Consider the following 18,812-nt stretch of genomic DNA (forward strand, 5'->3'; position numbering starts at 1 on the left):
CTATGCTAGTGTGCAGCAATCCTAGAGTGTATCGTCCTTTCCTGATCAGGCTTTATTGCTCCTTTTTATTTTCTCTGTCTCCCTCTCTCTGTTTACAATCCCATTGTAAGTGCACCAAGTCCGCTGCTGCTCTGGACTGTGTCTTACAGTTGTATAATCATGTTCCAATTTTGGTTTATGTAGAGCGTAAGACATGCAACTCGGCAAAGGGCGACCGCATTAGTTTATGGTGGTCAGAACGCTGAAAAGGTCTAGCATTTCCTTTCAGCTTGATTTTCCCTTTAAGTTTCATGCGCCAACCGATGAGAGTTTGAAGATTGCCTATTTATTATGCATAGCGTCCATAAAGAAATTCTTACGAGGGTGATGATTAAATGGCCTGTTTCATAGTGTGACACACTGAGTAAAATTAATTGCTTATGTTTGCTTAATAGGAAACAATCGTGCACTGCCTGCTCACGAAAAACGCAATTAGCATTGTGATTTCACTTAGAAAATTGCCACTGTGTGTCTTGATAATGAAATATATGTGAAAGCTTGTGCAGTAACAGCAAGCACAAGAGGCGCAGTATTGATCTTACTGCATCACAATGCAGACCCAACAGCTTTGAAGGTATTCAGAGTGAACGGTGGGAAGAGGGGTGCTAGTGACTCCTGAAGCCTCTAGCGGCCTGCGACACCAGTGCGTCTTGTTGAATGACAAGTACCAACCTCACGTATGTAGCATCACCATTTCGTTGTTTACAAGCGAAGACCCCTGCAAGCTACTGGCATTCCTCATAGAAGTAGGGCTGGCGAGAAAAACAGTGGTGAGCCGCAGTGGCGCAGCAAACTAGAAGTCCCTCGAAATTTTCAACAGTCATCCTCTGCAGCTAGTCACAAATACTACAAATCAGGCGCCTCTTTATGTTAAAACAACTTGAAAGCACTTTTTTTTTTTTTACCGTAGCAGGCTTATAAGACAGTGGACCACAAGTTTCTTGTGGTTGTAGGCTCACTGCTGCAGTGGTGCATGTGAAACCACATATTTGTCTGACAATCTGCAGTAGTGCAGAGTGGCTACGGCATCCTGCTTCTTGGTACAAGGTTATGGGCTCAACTCCCAGCCACAGTGGTTGCATCAGAATTATTGGGATGGAATTGAAAAATACTCATGCATGCCGATTTCAGCACTCGTTAGGAAACTCAACATGGTCAAAGTAAATCTAATGAAAGTGTCATTTACTAATACAGTTTAGTATTCCTCTTTGGTGTCGCCCTAAAGGGCCCCTCACCAGGCCCTAGTGGAAATTTTGGTCATACATTAAGTTGCGAGGTGCTGTCCAAAAAATGTCTTACCGCAAGAATTTTTCAGATTGGTTCATTATTAGGGGATATAGAGAAAATTGAAATTTCTGCCATGTTGTTGCCAGGAGGCAAGCTTCACTGCCAACATAGACAATCTCTTCCTTGGCCTTGACTAGAATCCATAAGTGACATTCCTTCCCTGCTTTCTCCCATACCGCAGCCAATGGACTGCGCCGCATTTACATCATGAGCCTCGCCTTATATTAATGCGAAGCATTCCTTGGCTCATCTCCAGGCACTTTGTAGTAAGTAGGTAGGAAGGTAGATTCCTGTCACACTTCATTTCCAGCCTCTCCAGTAAAGAAATTGCGTTACCGATAGTGGGATCAAACGTCTGTTGCCCAGCACAGCAGCCTGGTGCACTTAAAAAAAAAGGAAAAAAATATAGGGTCACAATTTTGCGCATGCTTCTCCCGTGCCCAAGCCAGCTACGTCTTTTTTGAGATGTTTGGCCCGTGCATCACATGCCAGTTTGTCAGTCTTCCCTCGTGACAGCTAGATAATGCTGTGTTAGACTGCGACTTCAGGATCAACCCACATTCCTCAGTCCTTTTCTCATTGTAGCTAACGCTGTGTAAAAGCTGTGCGACATTGTACTGTCTTCATGACTGACTCAAGTCAAACAGGTTTTAATGTTTCTTCTCTTGAGTACAAATTCTATCTATGTTTTACCATAGACATAGTACGTACGATTGTACTGTAACACTTACTCACAGATGACATCACAATCCATGTTTTTCTTGCTTACGCCTGCTTAGTACCTACAACTATATATATAGTACCACATTTGCGCGATTCTAACGCGCACTTTTTAAATAAAAGGTGCGTTGAAATTCGCATGTGCGTTACAATCGTAACTAATTCTACTGAAAACCAAAAACGAAACAGATTCTTTTTAAAAAAGAGAAAAAAAGCACAATGCAAGGTTGCTAGCCACATTGCCATCGAATGAGTCATCTGAAGAAAGCGACACTCTGAGACATCACAGGGTGGGTCCATGGTGCATGGAATGCCCTCCCGCAGACGATGGTTGCACGGGCCTCCGGAAGTGCGGCATTTCTAATGCATTAAATGGAACTGAAGATGACTTTCTATTGTCGGTAGACAGTAGAAAGGAGGTGTTGTCGAACTCTGATAGTGGCAAGCCGCTAAGATTCAGCTGTGTGCATGTCTGTGTGCCTTTGTATGTGCTATAAAATCGTTTCAACATGGTACGCATCGACTCAGGTTTCATTACTTGATGTGCACAGTAGAATCGGTACCAAGTTGTTTTATGGGGATATTTGGGCAGTAATGTAACTGCGCGGTTACAATCGGTGGTGCAGTAGAATCTTGCAAATATGGTAACATACCAATTGGCATGTGGAAATTCGCGTCAGATGGCTGGAGTAAAAAGGATGCCATCATTGTCATATGATCGGCACCGTTGTCTTCTTACTGCAATCATCGCGCACACACTTGTGTCACACGCACAACTACTCGCCTTAAATAAACATGTTTGTCCACCTGGTAACACTTTAGGGAACCTCAAACACTGCTGGATAGCCAGCTACCCACAAAATGCTTCACATAACATAGATTCCCACTGTGTGTGGAATCTACACAATTTTTTTTTGTACTCTTTCTTTTTTGCTGTGTAGTGCACTTACAGTAGTGATGATGATGATGATATATGGATTTTATTGGTGCAAGGGCCAGGGATGGCCAAAGAGCGCCAGCTTACAGTAGTGGATTTGTGTTCCGCATTGGATGTTTTATCGAAGTCACATGCCATTATTTGATGTCGTAGGCAGTGCCTGACATGGGGATGCATTTGTGCTTGTGACCTTGATTCTCCTGCAGGCAGTGGGGCTCCTTCTAGAGGAAAAGCACACTGGCTTTTTTTTTTTTTTTTTTTGAAATTTCACCTCATTTCACGCTATGCAGCAATTTGATACTTTTCAGACACAATTGTCATCGTGTGATCTATGCATCGTGTTTGTCTGTTTGCAATGTCCAAACCCGGTGACGTGCCCGTTAAGTAGAAAGCATGTTTGGCATGCAATAGCAAGTTTCTTTGTTTTGCAGCTCATGTTCTCAAATGACAAGGCTGGTGGGGGTCTAGGCATAATGACACTACACTGCTCATTTTAGCTGTAAATGGAAAGAGCAAAAAGAGCAAGAAAGAAAAATCACATTAGTGCCTGCATGGCCCATATTTATTATTGTCATGATGACATCATTGGTGTGCAGAAAGTTAGAATGCAGTCGTTATACAGATGGTACAGCAAGCTGTAGTCTGGTGAAGACCTCTCGTACAAGTACATTGGTCATAACATTGAAGAACTTGTTACACATATTACACAACAAATGCATGATGTGAGTGTAGGCATGCACATATTAGGTATGAGAGGGATGTTGCAAGACTACATATAATCTGGTGCTTGTAAGTGCAATACATAAAATGTTTCTGTATATATATACACATTTGCACTTGGTTAAAAATCCTTTTGCATTTGAGGAACTAGTTCAAAAGTCTGTCGTATAGTGGGCAACACTGTGTGACATTTCCACCTCACTTACCAACAACAAAAAAAAATTCTGGCTAACCTTATAAAAAATGTTTTTTCTTAATGGTTGCTCACAGAAGCATAAGGCAGATTATGCCCAGAATTTGTCCACTGGCTGGTCATTTTTGCTGCTGCCGTTTAATATTAATAGAGGTATGCGAAAACATGTCATGTTGATGGGCAGTTTTTTGTACAAACCTAAGCTTAAGCTTTATTGGTGCATAATAAAAAAAAACATAAAAGCAACATGTAAAATGTCAAAACAATGTTTCAGTCCAGGGACCTCTGCATGCATCTGCATATCCAGACACTGCTAAGTTCAGCTACTGCATGAACTGCCTTGCAAACGCCTGAACTTTTTCACCTTCTTTTGCTTCCTTCCTCCAGCAGCTACTAGGCAGTTATGGCTTGGTGTGACTTTTCAAAATTACCATATAAAGTGACCTAAAGTGAGCCGCTGTCAAGTCTCTAAGCTGGTGCTAGACATGTTCATCATGTCATAGAGGGTCTGTGTGTCTGTCTCCGTGTTGCTGTCGTCACTGTCATCAGTTTCGGTCTCAGAGTCGTATCGTGGGTAGAGAGGTGGATCAGAATCCAATTGGTACCTTGGGTCTTGTGCCAAGTCTAGTTGGCAGTCTAGGTGTGGTTCCATCTCTGCCCGCACTCTTGTCTGCATCTCGGCTGGTACATTTGCACGCATGTGCACTTGCATACGAGCCCGCATGCTTGCAACATCTTGAGGCTGCATGGCCAACTTGCCAGGGTGATGAGAGTCCCTCTGAACCTCTACTTGCATTTCGTGTGGCACACCAGCATGTGTTTCCACCACCACCACATCTCCTGGCATGCTAGTTTGGATCCCGTGCTGCTGCCTATCGATCATGGATGCCAGCACTGGCTCCAAACTTGGCATGCTCTCCTGTGGCACCACCACTGGAGGCCTGCAAGTCATCTGTATGCCTGCACTCTGTTCACTGGTTTTCCATGCTCCTTTCTGGGGATTCTCATCTGAATGCATGTTCTCAGGCAAACCTGGCAGTGTTTGCTGCTGCAGCTGCTGGTATTGTTGCTGGTGCTGGTCCTGTTGTAGCTCTTCTTGCTGTTGCTTCTCTTCATTCTGCAGCTGTTGTTCCTCTCCTTGAGCAGCTGGAGTCAACTTGATGATGTGTGGTGCTGGCCGCGGTGGTGGTGGAATGCCACCCATTCGTCCTGTGCAGGACGTGCTTGATGCACCCAGGGTGAGACCTGCAGGAAATCAAGGAGTGTCTTTTATGCAGTTTCTACAAAAGTATATGTCAAGCCGAGACATTTCAGCTTCCTCGGGTTCTTGATCAACAGGGTAAAGTATTTTTGGATTATCATGGTCGTTATTGCAAGAATTGAGCTAGTACACATAGTTCAACACTGTCATTAGGGTACTTTAAGAATGGTCATGTCAGCAAAGGTATGTAGCTTATTAACACATACAGAACTGGCATGAAGAGAGAATAAATGGAAGGCATGTAGGTAGAGAGATGAATGGTGGAGCTATCTCTAAAGCCAGGTATTATCACAACACAGTCGCATACCATGGTACTGCTTTGAACACTACCAAGGATGGCTCAGAAGGGAAACAATTAGTGGATGTTTGTAACTTTTTTAAACAAGTAGGAGAATGTCTCTTGCTTCCTATAAGTGCTTTTCCTAGAGCTTCCTTATGAGCGGCAATGGTCTTGTGCAGGTGTTTACATTGTTCACCATGCCCTGATTGCTTGCTTGTATTTGCAATTTTTATGCACACTACTTAAACAAAATTCCACAGGATGCCATGTCAAGGAATAACAGATATAATTACAGAAGCATGAAATGGTGGCATGGGAGAAATAGCCAAATGCATGACAAGAGCATAGGCTCGTGCCTCATGAAAGTATTGTGATCAGATGTCACTGGCACCTTCGTTTATTGTGCTATGAACAATGAACATGATGATGTTGCATGAATTTAAGAAGTTCAATTGGCCTATTTTATTGCCATTTATCTACACTTCTCAAAGTGGCTGGCTCTCGATAATGTTGAACAGAAATGTGAACATGCATAATATCAAGCAAGTCATAAAAAGAACTTCCGGAGACGTGGTCTCTTCAGCTGTCTGTGAGGACAAACAAAGCCATGAGCAAATTTATTTTCGTACCAAAAAAAAAAAAAAAAATCAAGGAAGGAAGCAATGCCAGCAGGTGCCCAGCAAAGCTGCAGTGCATTCACTTCCCCCAAGATGTATTCTAGAGTAAATCAGTAATAAAAATTGGCTCTTATAATCTGGACATCAGTGTCAAGACTCAATCTGTTTGATGTTCAGAATTTGATGGCACACCGAGTATGTTGCATAGTGACAATAATATTACGGTTATCATGAACAATATTAACATGCACTAGACCTATACAGATTTTTGTTTATACGTCAACACACATGTCCCTTCACAGCAACATAAATATTGGTCCTTGAGCTGTCAGACAAGTCATGCTGTGAATCTGCTATACTTGTGAATGCTGATATCAGCAATAGTTACCCAGTGTTATTCACTATCAAACCGCTTTAAATCCAAAAAGAAAAACCATGAATACTCATGTGGTGCTGACCAGTCCAATTTTATTCACTGCACTGCCCAATGCTCTATCACATGCATTTTCTACACACACAGTAATCTCTTAATGAAGGCCAAAGAGAATGCATCAGTTAATCACTGGAAAGCAGCACCACAACTGTGCTTTCCAATGATTAATGAGAACCAACTTGCCAAATTTTCAGCATAGTTGCATAACGGATCAGGAGAGAAATTGTTACAGAATCTGACTCATATATTTCAACAGATATCTGTGTACATAAGAGGACTTCGTACTCGTTGCGTACCTGCCAACCCTCACGAATTTTTTGTCAACTTTGCGAATTTGGGCTTGTACACTTTTACTAATGTTTCATCAAGTTTTACAAAAAAATCAAGTATGTTTACGAAAAAGTTTAGCTCATTGGTCTCCGATCATACCGTTGGAAAGTTTTTCAACTCTAAAAGGGGTATTTGCTTGCTTATTGAGAAAAGTTCCTGAAATACATAAACAATAGCAATGTCACTAATAAACAATCACCATGCTCTAAGGAAACAACAATGTGTTGCTTGTTAGTTTGTGCTGTTCCAAGTTTGCAGTTGCTTGTGTACTGCATCTAAATGTAAACCATCATTAATAAAGTATGAGTGTATCCCACACAAGGTGTGCACTTGGGGCAAACATGAAAAAAAAATGAAAAAATGTGTCCTATCTCCTGTCTCCCCTTTTCAGTGTTGTATCCACACGATTTTTATGAATTTTAATGTTTACATGTTGGCGGGTATGTCATTGTCAGCCATTACCTTGGTGTGAGCGCAGGTGGCTGGCCAGATGTCCACTCTGAGCAAAGGCCTTGTCACAGATGAGGCAGTCGTAGGGGCGCTCGCCTGTATGCATGCGCATGTGGTTGCTCAGGTGGCCCGTCTGGGTGAAGCGCTTCTGGCACACAGGGCATGAGTGCGGTCGTCCACCCGTGTGAAGGCGCATGTGGTTGTTCAGGTGCCCGCTCTGAGTGAAGGTCTTTGTGCACACCTGTCAGGCATGTCCAAAATGAGAGCATCGTCACCACATAGTCAAGGGTTTGATGAAACATTGCTTGGTGTGGTGTCTTTCCATAACACAAGAGAATACATTCACTGACCCAGTCAGGGAGAAGCATGGAGACGGATAAGTATTTTAGAGTTGAACAAGTAGTCAGTCATTTGTGTGAACAACTGAGTAAAACAACATGCTGTGCAGTGACTAAGAGTACTGCAGAGATTGTTTTATCACTGCATGCCACTGCCAACATTAGTTGTAGTCATCGGTAATCACTATGCCATGTCCTGGCACTTAATCTGATGACTGTTGTCTCGGGAATATTGCAAACAAGGAACTTGTTCAAGTTCAAAAATATCAGCTTATATCCTGATCTCACTTTTGACTGCGTCAGTCACCTCGTTCCTTGCATTTCTTAAGACATCACCACATGGGATGCCTCTGCATGCCTGTAGAATGGCAGCAGATCTGACTAAAGGTAAAAGAACAGCAGGTTGTATAGAGGGCCCCTAAACCACTTCTGATATTTTGAATACATTTTAAATAAACGTGCATATTCTGCCATGACAATCATCTTTGGTGAACCGTGGCGAAGGCACAAATTCAAAAAACAATCCCGTGCTCCTTTTCAGGGTTTTCTTTTCCATTTCCTTCTTTGCAGATTATGATGCCAACAGGGTCATACGTGTGACTTCACTAGGGTAAAATCTATCGAGTGGTCAATTGACGAAGAATGAGAGTGCCAATATGATGAAAAAAGCTAGCTATATGTTCCGAGAAGGGAGGGCGGCTTGCTCAGCTACCACTACATCACAAGTTTTCAAGCTCGGAAGTGGTTTAGGGGCCCTTTAAATGTGTTTATGCATACTTACACTTTCATAGTGACCTGAGCAACATTAAAATTCAACTGCATGAAAATGTGCAATTTCAAGTGTATGCAAACACGCTGATCTAGTCACCAAATGCTGGGTTATTGAAATTGATTGAAAAATTAAGACAAATTTGCTTTAATATTAAAAATGCACCTTGAACATAAACATGTTCGTCACATTTTGTCCCAGAAATTGCAGCTTATTATGGCTTGGTAAGATAGCCAAACACCAAAATCTATTTGTATCTTCGTGCTACAAATCGGGTGGATGTGAATTTTTTCTTTCACGAAATCTATTTCATGATCTCTTGCATTCAAGTAACTGTTACCTGCACATTGCATAATGTTATCAGTAAGCAAGCGGCACGAAAAGCAATCCTTAAAGTTTCCCATAAAAGAATTCATTTGCTACAATTGCATCTTAGTGCAGGAGCCACAATTTGATGTTATTGCACAGGCTTCTTCAGCAGTACTTTTTGATTCTAGCTATTCTAGGTAACTTCATCTAAACATCATGAGTGGAACACTGCCTTTTTCTTTTTTTTTAATTTGGAAGCATGCTCTTAGGTGGAATACACTAATGCATCTTCAATCTGTGAATCCGATAGAATGCTTTAAGCTTTCCATGCATAACTACGTCAATATCCCGGCCGCGGCGGCCGCATTTTCGATGGAGGCGAAATGCAAAAACGCCCGTGTGCTTGCGTTGTAGTGCACGTTAAAGAACCCCAGGTGGTCAAAATTAATCCGGAGCCCTCCACTACGGCGTGCCTCATAATCAGAACTGGTTTTGGCACGTAAAACACCAGAAAGAAGCATAACTACGTCAATCATTTCCAATCTTAATTAACCTACACTTTCACTTACATATAATAATTTCTGCCTTACTACAGACGAAATTTACACAGCATTACACTCTGATCAAGATATCATTAAGAAAATAATTTTGTCACATTATTATATAACTCAAATTCAGCACTGCTCCCATTTACAAAACTGAAAGTAAATGTGCAACAGCCTATAGCATCATGGACCTACACTGGCGCAGTGACCCGTAGCAAAACAAATTTGGCACAGCCTTTTATTTTCACTGTGTCCTACCCACCACAAATGGTATGACACTTCAATTATGGCTGTTCAAAGTTTATATTTCGTGTTGAAGGTGCTGGCCAAGCGACTGAACTACCTCAGCCAGCTGAGCTGTGCAAATCTGCGTTGCACAGCACGATACATGTGACATGGCAATAATGTTGCAGACGGTATGACAGAGCTTTTTCATGCACAAGTAGGGTTTGTTAGCGCATATTATTGTTGGTGGTGGTGGTGTGCTTGTTTGTGTGTGTGTGTGTGTGTGTGAGAAAGAGAGAGAGAGATGCCAAAAACTGGTGAAAATGGCAGTGACATTTTTTCCCCCACTCTTCCTGGAATTCGGCAGGGTCAATTTTATGAGTGGGAATGAATGAATGGGAAATGTTTATGACACAGTAGGCACAAGCATGGTGCACATCATTAAAATTTATTGGGGCAGAAACAAAATGCCACACATATGGCCACGTAATTTGACATAAATGATAAGCAGAGCACAATGTACTGTAAATCTTTCCCTGACATACAAAGACTTCAAAAAACACCAGATTTGCCATTTGGAAAGGCACTAAAGGGAAATCTTACCTGAACTAAATTGGTAGATTTTGGTTTTGCCTTTTGGAATACCAAAATGTTCAGTGTTACCATAAGCAGAATCCTGGTAAAGCTAGAAAGAACACAATAACGAAAGATAGGTGGCAACATTACCCTTGCATTCGAGCACCATCTGTCTATGATGTCATGAATCTTTACATTGTCTACATGGGGTTAAATGACCGCTTATCAATACAGAAAAATAAAGTAAACAAAGGCTCAACCTGGCAACTTTTGGGAACCTTTTGTTTGTAAAAACTGTCCAACTACATGTAAATACAGCGAAATAGTAAACATCACACTCATATCATAAACGTAGTGGGTTGGGCGTGAAATTTTGAAAATGGCCCTGTTGTCTTATCTTTTTTTTTTTGCATCAAGTAACGTTCTGGAAAAACAATGCTGTCTTAAGTAATTCACTGTTTCTTTCAGCAGCCCTTTAACAGACCATTTTCCAAATTCATGAACGCCCCTCTCTTCAGTGCACATTTGCCTGGCTAAATGTTGCACCAGTCTTTCACATAAAGATATGCAAAACGGATGTGCCAGTGCTCGTCTGACACACGTGGCTTCATCACGAGAGCCATGCCTACATCTTCCATCTCTCAGAATACGCACAAACCATGCACATATGTGCCATTAGCTTGGCAAACTGCCTTATGGGAAAGCGAGCTTTGCAATTAGGGAGGCAGGACTGCTGAAGCTATTGCAGGCAGATGTAGTTGGCGTTCAAACCTACACCTTCCATCTCTCAGAAAATGCGCAAACCATGTACTACGTGCAGTCGCTTGAATGCAAACAGCGAAGTGCACGATTTTTGTGCAACCTACAAGCAGCAAAGAGCACGAAGCTGTATGACGAACTCTGATGTGTCACGGACGCCACTTGTGACACATCCCAGTTGGTCATACATGTTCGTGCTTTCACTTGGTTGCACGAAAACCATGCACTCACCACACACTCAGCTATTGGCATTTGAATGACTGCAGATACAAGCTGACTGCACAACTGACTATGCCACCATTAGCTCTGCAAGCTACCTTACAGGAAAGCTAGCTTTACTATTAGGGAAGCAGGTCCACCAAAGCAGTTGCAGGCACATGTACCTGGCATTCGAAGGGGCGTTCACCCGAGTGGAGGCGCATGTGGTTAGACAGGTGGCCACTCTGGGTGAACCGCTTGGAACAGACTGTGCACTGGTAGGGCCGCTCGCCCGAATGCAGCCTCTCGTGGTTGTTGAGGTGGCCACTCTGGGTGAAGCTCTTGTTGCAGTACTTGCACTCGTATGGCCTGTGGTTGGTGTGCATGCGCGTGTGGCTCAGCAGGTGGCCACTCTGGGTGAACTTCTTCTTGCACACCTGACACTCGTATGGCTTCTCGCCCGTGTGAAGTCTCACGTGGTTGTTCAGGTGGCCCACCTGTGTGCCACCACCACCACAAAGCTCAACAGGGGGGCTACTTGAGTTGCGGTTCATTTTACAGTGACAAATGTTATTAAGGCCACTTTTTCTGGCTTTCGTGGTGTCTGCCACCGATATCATCATCACATTTCCTTCAAGAAAAGAAAACAATCATCCATGTCGAGGATGGTTCAAGTCTGCCCTGAACAAGCCTTAGAGCCTTTATCTCAGAACTATGGGATCACTGCACTAATGGTAACAGCTGTTCTATATACACAATAATTCGTTATATGGGGGTCCTATATATCCGGGTTCCACTGTATGACAGCGGGTGCTAAAAGGACGTGAAACAACTGAGGGAGACTTGAGAAAAAATTCTTGGGTTTTTGTGCATCCTTGTATCATATTCGAGAAGCAGGTTTTCATGCCCATATCGTGTGACCAAGGAGAGTTTACTTGTGCTGCACATGTATCTAGTTCATTATTAGTTCTGTAACACAAAAGCATAATTAATAAACAGTGTCTTTTGTTACGCTCCTCCTGAACATCGCCTTCTGTACATAATGCCGCAATATATAGTGAAATTGTGGAACCAGTGCCACAGTCATGACCACCCTTAAAAGCCTGAACATCTTCCGGCTCTGTAATTAGAAAAATACTTTGCATGGGAAAACGATCATCGCATGATATGCAGATTCTTATGGCATGACTGCTCAGTTGGTTAGCAACGTTAAGGGCAGATATCTCCACTGAATTCACGAGCAGTTACACTATCTTGGGCAGGATGTGAATAGCCAATTAAAATGAACATGACAAGTGCCATCATGTAGCACTTTACTGTGCTGTGAAAGGAGCAAGTGGTATAGCTTGGGCACAACAAAGAAAATTGTAAGCTTGGGCTATTTAGACTACGGCTGCAGCATGTATGTGCCCACTATGTAGTAGCTAGCTTGACTATAGGTGTAGGCATGGCACCTGCTTAAACTTTTTCGTGCATATGTAGCAGGAGTGCAGTGTTCCCTGATGGGAGCCCCTGCCTGAAGAGCTGCGACGAGACGGTGGTGGTGGTGGGGGAGGTGGTGGTGGGTTGGGCAGCAGCGACAGCGGGGGCATCTTGTTGTTTTCTCCAGACACCATTGGCTGACCCTCCCCCGTAAACGGTGCGTGGAGCTCCATGTGCGTGTGGAGATGCATGGGGTTCTCAAACTTCTTGCCACAGATGTAGCACTGAGGCCGCATGCACGACTCCATGGAGGCCCGCTTGGAGCGTGTGTTGTGCGCCGGCCCTACCACCGAATTCACAGGTGAAAACGGAGGTTGTGGTGGTGTGGCCATTTGAGAGGCAGCAGCACCCGATGAAGGCCCATAGTGTGTGGGCATGGGGGCTACCACGCACTCGTACTGCACGGGCATTGAACAGAAGTCCATCAGGTGCATTGGTGGTGTGCTCACGAGGTCCTGCACAGTAAGCATATGCAGAGTCTCAGAGGACAGTCGACCAGTGAAAGTGTAAGAAAAATAAATGCACCACTGCACAGGTGGAGTTTTCTGTACATAATTCAGTTAAATGGCATGTAAGGACGTGGGAACAAGTACTACAGTCGAACCCAGATATATAGAATCTGAAGGGGATCACAAAAAAGTCTGATATATAGGCAATTCGATATATAAGTAAAGATTTTATACTGAAATTTTCAAGGGGATTTTACAGCTGTTCTATATACACAATAATTCGTTATATGTGGGTTCGATATATCCGGGTTCCACTGTATGACAGAGTCGCTGTTTTCATTAATTTGGCTCCAACACGTTCATTTAGTGCAATAACATCCTGTAGAAATAGACATTTAACCAACTGACCAACATAAAAAGTTGATGCCTTGAGTGTGACCTGTGTCGTATATAGCACTAGCTAACACTCTTCGTGTGTAATTTTAAGATTTTAAAGGTAAAGGAAACAGTGTAAACATGTGAACACTTTTTTCATTTTACGTGACCCAATGTGACGTCACACTTGTGTGCAAACATCGTTAAAGCTGTACCTGCATGCTGTCGCCATTCATTGTCATTATTGCTTTGAATGGAGAAGGTTCCCCGGCAGGCCAAGTCCCGCTTCTGGCCTTGAGGCGGGGATTTTGGGCACAGGACGACAAGAGTCAGCTTGTCAGATGGTGGGTCGGCCAGAAATCAGGGGTCTGCCAGTGAAGAAATAAATTACTGCTGTTATAGCTTCAGATAAAACCTGGTTTATAAGTAACTGACGTGCATTTTGTACTTGCATAAATGAACATAATTAATTATGATGACAGCACAAAGAAGATGGCAGCACAGAGAGACGAAACCTACACAGTCAATAAGTAAATACAAAGAGTCAACCTGCACGTGCAGCCTCATAATGTTTGTGTGGACCAGCTTCATTGCCATTTCATTCAACAAAATATTTTATAGCGAAGGGGCGTTTTGACTCCACAAAGAGTAAAGCACAAGTAAAGGAAGATGTCAGCTCAAGGCCACTTACAAGGAAGCAACTGTGCTCTGGTTTACTTTGTTAGATGCTCAAGCTGCAGAGGTATGCCCTTGTTAATCAGGTGTGCCAAGTTGCTGTTAATCTAACGAAATGACCTTTGAGACAAAAATGGCTGGCTCTGTGATAGATTATCTATATTCACAAATTTCCATGGTAGCAGTTTTATTCTTTACAGCAGCTATAGATTATAGCCTGTGGGAATGGATTTTTAATGCAGAGTGACTATTGGCTTGATCATTTTCATCTGAGCAAACTTAAAAAGTGTGGGGGAAAGATTATGCATAAAACAGTTCCAACTTGGCAATCGTGAAACACCATGCACAAAAAAACACATGTCTTTCAGCCTACATTATATTCGTACAGTGAACCAGCACTCAAGCTTTAATATGGTACATAATATTTGTACCTTTTAATAATTAATTACATGCTTCAAATCATCAAAGCTGTCAACACGCAAGTGTACAGACATATGGAATGTCTGAATAGAGGCTGTATGAAAAAACATTGTGGATGGTATTAAAGAAAAATTGATGATGTAATGTTTATATGGTTGAAGTGAATATATAATTAAATCCACCAAACATCTTAGCAGTGCTGACTTACGACAATACTTGCGCTTTGGTGGCTAACAACACACTTCTCCAACACATTGTGCACAAGGTTGGGAGGTTTAGATGACAACTTCAACAGATCTGAAAGCTGTTCATTTGCAATTGACAATCATGTACAGAGAGAGAGAGCAACTTTATTGAACACGAAATTTCAGTCTGAAGTCCGCAAATAAACAGGAGACCTAGTAAACTGGTGCACAAGAACCATGGAGCTCATTGTGAGCGTCATCTTTTAGCACTATGCCCCACTAAGAGGGTCATGTACGATTGGAATTGGAAAACTGTAGATGCATTAAAATTATGAGAGAGAGGAAACATTCAATGTACATTAGTAAGTGATTAAAACCAAGTAGAGAGGGCTCACTGGCCACTCTTCTTTGCCGATTTAATGTAAGCGGTCTGATGGCTACCGCTGATCCTCGGTGAATGTTGTCCGAGTACGCCACTGGCAGATTTATCTAGAATATTCCCAGACACCCTTACGTGTGTGAGAATTGTGATGTTAACCATTTCTCATCACCATGACTCCAGTGAAAGTGCAAGCCTTGTTTTCCAATCACAACCATACATGACCTACAAATTTATTAGAGCCATTAAAAAAAAAAAAAATCTTCCACATATGTGTTTCTTTCCCATGCACATATGCACCATCCGACTCACTTTCTTGCTTTGTATTTTTCACAATCAATTAAAATTTCAATGTGCACATGTTTCTGTCAGAGCATGGCGAGCCTACCGTGCGCGATCACATGTCTGTGCCCGTTTTCTTCGAGTGAATATTAAATCTTGCCAACTATGACATCTTGCGTTACACTATATCAATCCTCCAACTATTCGCGCCCTATTTATCAAGATGTGCCGCAGGCGCTGTCAGAATTTGGGGCCGGCCGATGAATATTAATAAAAGGCAATGATTTGCACGTCGCGAACGAATATATCGCCGCGCAAAAAAATTCGAAGATTTTGGAACAGAGAAACAGACGCTTGCATGCAAATCTAAATTTCAGTGCCTTCGCATACGCGCCCGCGTGTAAATTACATGTGCTGATTTGCACGGCGCAGACTCGATTTTAGCTGACCGTCTGCAAAACTCCGTGATCTTGACCGAAAAATGGATGACGCACCTAGTTGTCGGAAGCAGATAAACGCGGTTAACTCCGCAGCTAAAGGCAGACCGAAAATTATTATTCAATTACAGTTTAAACAGACTATATTAGCTGACCGACGGAGCAGAGACAAATCATATACGCGAGCGCAGAGTTGGTTATACGTTTAGCCCACGTCGACAAGCATGGAAAGGCCCCGAGCAGCAAGAAGATCGACGCATGGTTTCTGCTAGAACACCGTGTCGCGACGGCCGCCCAAATTTAATTCGTGGGCACTAGATTTTTCTTTCTCGTTTTCTAGTGCGAGGCAGAGCACCCGTAGGGAGTAGAAAAAGACCTCACCTGCGGTTCGAGACCGTCTTCTTTTTTTGCTGGCCAGCTGGCACGACTGACGGCGCTGAGCAGGCTCGGAGCACGCAGAGCGCGTGCCACTGGCAGCGCGCGACCAGAACCGAGACCAGCGCGGCCGCACCATCTTCGTGCCACTTGCCCCCGATAGCATCGAGTATATCTGGAGCCATAAATGAGTACACCAAACATTCCTCAACAAACACCAAACAGTTAGTATATTAATTATTATCACGATGGCTGCACGTCTCAATTCGACGGCACCGGCAACACGAGTCTTTGCAGACACCGGTATTAAGCGCGCGGCGCACGACACCATACCTGCAGCATACTGCTTGGGAGAAGAATCTTTGGTAAGACTCGTTGAGCGGTTTAACGGCGCGATGCAGGGAAAATTTCAGGTTGTAGTGTTCGTGCACGAACATTGTTCACGACGAAATAGGATCCCATCCGGCACGATCAATGGAGGCTTCTGCGGCTTTTGTGGGTCCCTTGATCTGCGAATGTACGCGCTCATCTGATATTCTCAAAGCTAGTCTTAATCAGTGTAATGATGTTGAACTCATCGTACAGCGTCATTCGCTCAGAGTTTAGTTAACGCCAGTTTAGCTTTAGGCCGCACAAGCACGTGCGCGCACACGCGCGTCTCGAAACCGAAACTATTTGCTCGTTTCATGGTTGCAAGCATAACACGACTCGAGTTCTGCTGCTTTTTCGTTCGTTTGCGTGCCTGCAAGAATTCTGGCTTTTATCAACTAAATTTTATAAGACGTTTAACAATGAGTATGTAGTATTGAAAATATAATTATATATACAACCGGTTAACGTAGTGTATGCAGCGACCTTACACGGTTGTCGTAATACTTATGAGGGCAAGTGCGGAGGCGGGGAAAGGCTTGAAACCATCGTAGCAGGCTGGTGGATGTTGTAGAGCGAGCATTGACGGCCGGTTGTGTTGGTGAGGTGTGTGTGAACATCTGCAATGAGAATCTTGAAACTACGTCGTGTTTGACACTGTTCACCTGAGTGACTGTGTAGGACTAATGTGACGTTACACTGCTACGCTCGAGCCGCCCGGAGTCCCTTTCCGTGTTTTATTCGGCAAGGGAGCCTCCGAGAAGGCTCCGAGGGGCGCTTGAGATCTTTTGTTCCTATCGGCTTTCTCGCTGCGGTCAACGCCATGGCGCACACCCAGCCGAGTGTAAACTGCAGTCTGGATGACATCGACCTCAACAGTCTAAAGGTATGCGAGACCGTTTGATCGGTCTTAATTGGACCTTCACCTAATTTGCTCGAGATTGAGCGTATCGGAGTTCCGCAAGTGTCAAGTCGGCCCTCTACTTTCGCCAATTTCCGTCCTGTAAATATTGAATTTTCTGGTTGCCTACCAGCTCTCTCGAAACGCGCTCACGTGGACTAGATGGCCTAAACATGTTTAATCGCTCTGTCTACACGTAAACGTATACTGTGAAAGTCAGCTGGTCAGCCGGAATGCCTCCTTGTGTGCTAGGCCTAACGGTTTGGACATTTCGCTAAGGACTCCGTTCGATTAGTAGAGCTCGCATGGTAGCTCTGAGTACTGTGTTCAAGCGCACTAGCGTTGCGTAGAAAATGCACGTTTGTGAACGAGTTGCGACCTGTAGCACAGCATCTGGTTGAGCTAGAGTTCTCGCATTTGAGAAAGCGCCGCTCACGCCCAACCGGAGGCGAGAGCAACATTTCATGCTTTCTACCTTCACTTCCGGCATGGTTGCGTCTCTGCCGCTCATTCTAGGTTTCATTCTTTTTCAATGTGTAATCGCGTGCAGCACCTGTAAAGTGATGTATATGTGTTTCGCAGTAGACTACTGTTTGTCCTGTTTTCGTGTTATGCTAGCACGCGTTCCGCCGTGTCAAACTGTGCTCGCCCTGTCGCCACTCTCGCTGCTTCCGTCACAACAGCCACTGGGCCGATGCCCTGTCGCGCACGGCATGACTTATCGGATGGTGATTCCGCGAGGAAGAGCACGCCTTCTCTGCATTCTTGTGCGCGGACCGAGTATCTCCGTCAATGAGTTGCTTGCTTTTCTATTTCTTTGATCTGGGCTACATTTGGGGCGCCGTTAGTCTCTGGGCGTGTCGTAACAGTATTAACTTACCCGATAATGCTACTTCAGTGCGCAGTTTCGAAGTAAATGCGACAAGATGTGTAACCAGAACGAACAATCACTTTCGTTCATTCTAGCGAAAGCGCGAGGTCTGACAAGAAATGTCCGAATAACGGCGGGTTCATTGCTCTCAGATCAGGTTTCCATGCATTATAAAATGTTTTTTGTTGTAGTTATTTGTACAACTTGTGCTGCATGTCGCGGCTGTTTGGCTGCTGGGAGATTGCTTCAGTTCCTGTTCGTCTAGGCGTACTCGCATGCTGCCTCTGTAAATGGCATTGGGAGCGTTCGGTTGGTATGCTTTTCGAGATTCTGGGAAGGGGGGGGGGGGGGGTGAAGTAAAAGAAGTCTCAGAAACGAAATGCAATTGTTTGGACTAACTACATGACGTCGATTGGCAGTGCTTGTTTTCGTTTGTTTGCTTGCGTGTACTTTTTTTTTTTTTTAACTGCGAGGACGATAACAGCACAGGCTTATGTTCTCCAAGCAATCTCGTTGCTGTTTCCTAGTATGCCGTCATGTGCAAATGTTTCACTTGCTGCTGTGTACATTCATGGTGGCTAATTACCTAGAATCTAGCCAAGTGAGGTGATATATGATCCCAGATG

General features: G+C 43.7%; 2 protein-coding genes across 8 annotated transcripts in view; one reads left to right on the plus strand and one right to left on the minus strand.

Moving 5' to 3' along the window:
• Window positions 1–4,356: 4,356 nt before the first annotated feature.
• LOC119442406 (zinc finger protein 252) lies at window positions 4,357–16,197 on the minus strand. Its single transcript, XM_037707269.2, has 6 exons — window positions 16,052–16,197; window positions 13,508–13,660; window positions 12,441–12,923; window positions 11,172–11,483; window positions 7,280–7,508; window positions 4,357–5,141 (listed from the first exon to the last, which is right to left on the minus strand). Exons 2-6 carry the CDS (start codon window positions 13,532–13,534, stop codon window positions 4,357–4,359), a joined length of 1,836 nt encoding a protein of 611 aa, XP_037563197.1. The 5' UTR covers window positions 13,535–13,660; window positions 16,052–16,197.
• A 765-nt stretch (window positions 16,198–16,962) lies between these two features.
• LOC119442407 (serine/threonine-protein kinase mig-15-like) overlaps window positions 16,963–18,812 on the plus strand; it is an 83,491-nt gene continuing 81,641 nt past the window's right edge. For all 7 annotated transcript variants that reach the window (XM_037707271.2, XM_037707272.2, XM_037707274.2 and 4 more), the window contains exon 1: window positions 16,963–17,300. In XM_037707271.2, coding sequence (XP_037563199.1) covers window positions 17,238–17,300 — 63 coding nt within the window. In that variant the 5' untranslated portion in view covers window positions 16,963–17,237. The remainder of the gene's footprint in view (window positions 17,301–18,812) is intronic.

This window comes from Dermacentor silvarum, chromosome 2, assembly GCF_013339745.2.
Source record: "Dermacentor silvarum isolate Dsil-2018 chromosome 2, BIME_Dsil_1.4, whole genome shotgun sequence".
Classification (NCBI taxonomy): domain Eukaryota; kingdom Metazoa; phylum Arthropoda; class Arachnida; order Ixodida; family Ixodidae; genus Dermacentor; species Dermacentor silvarum.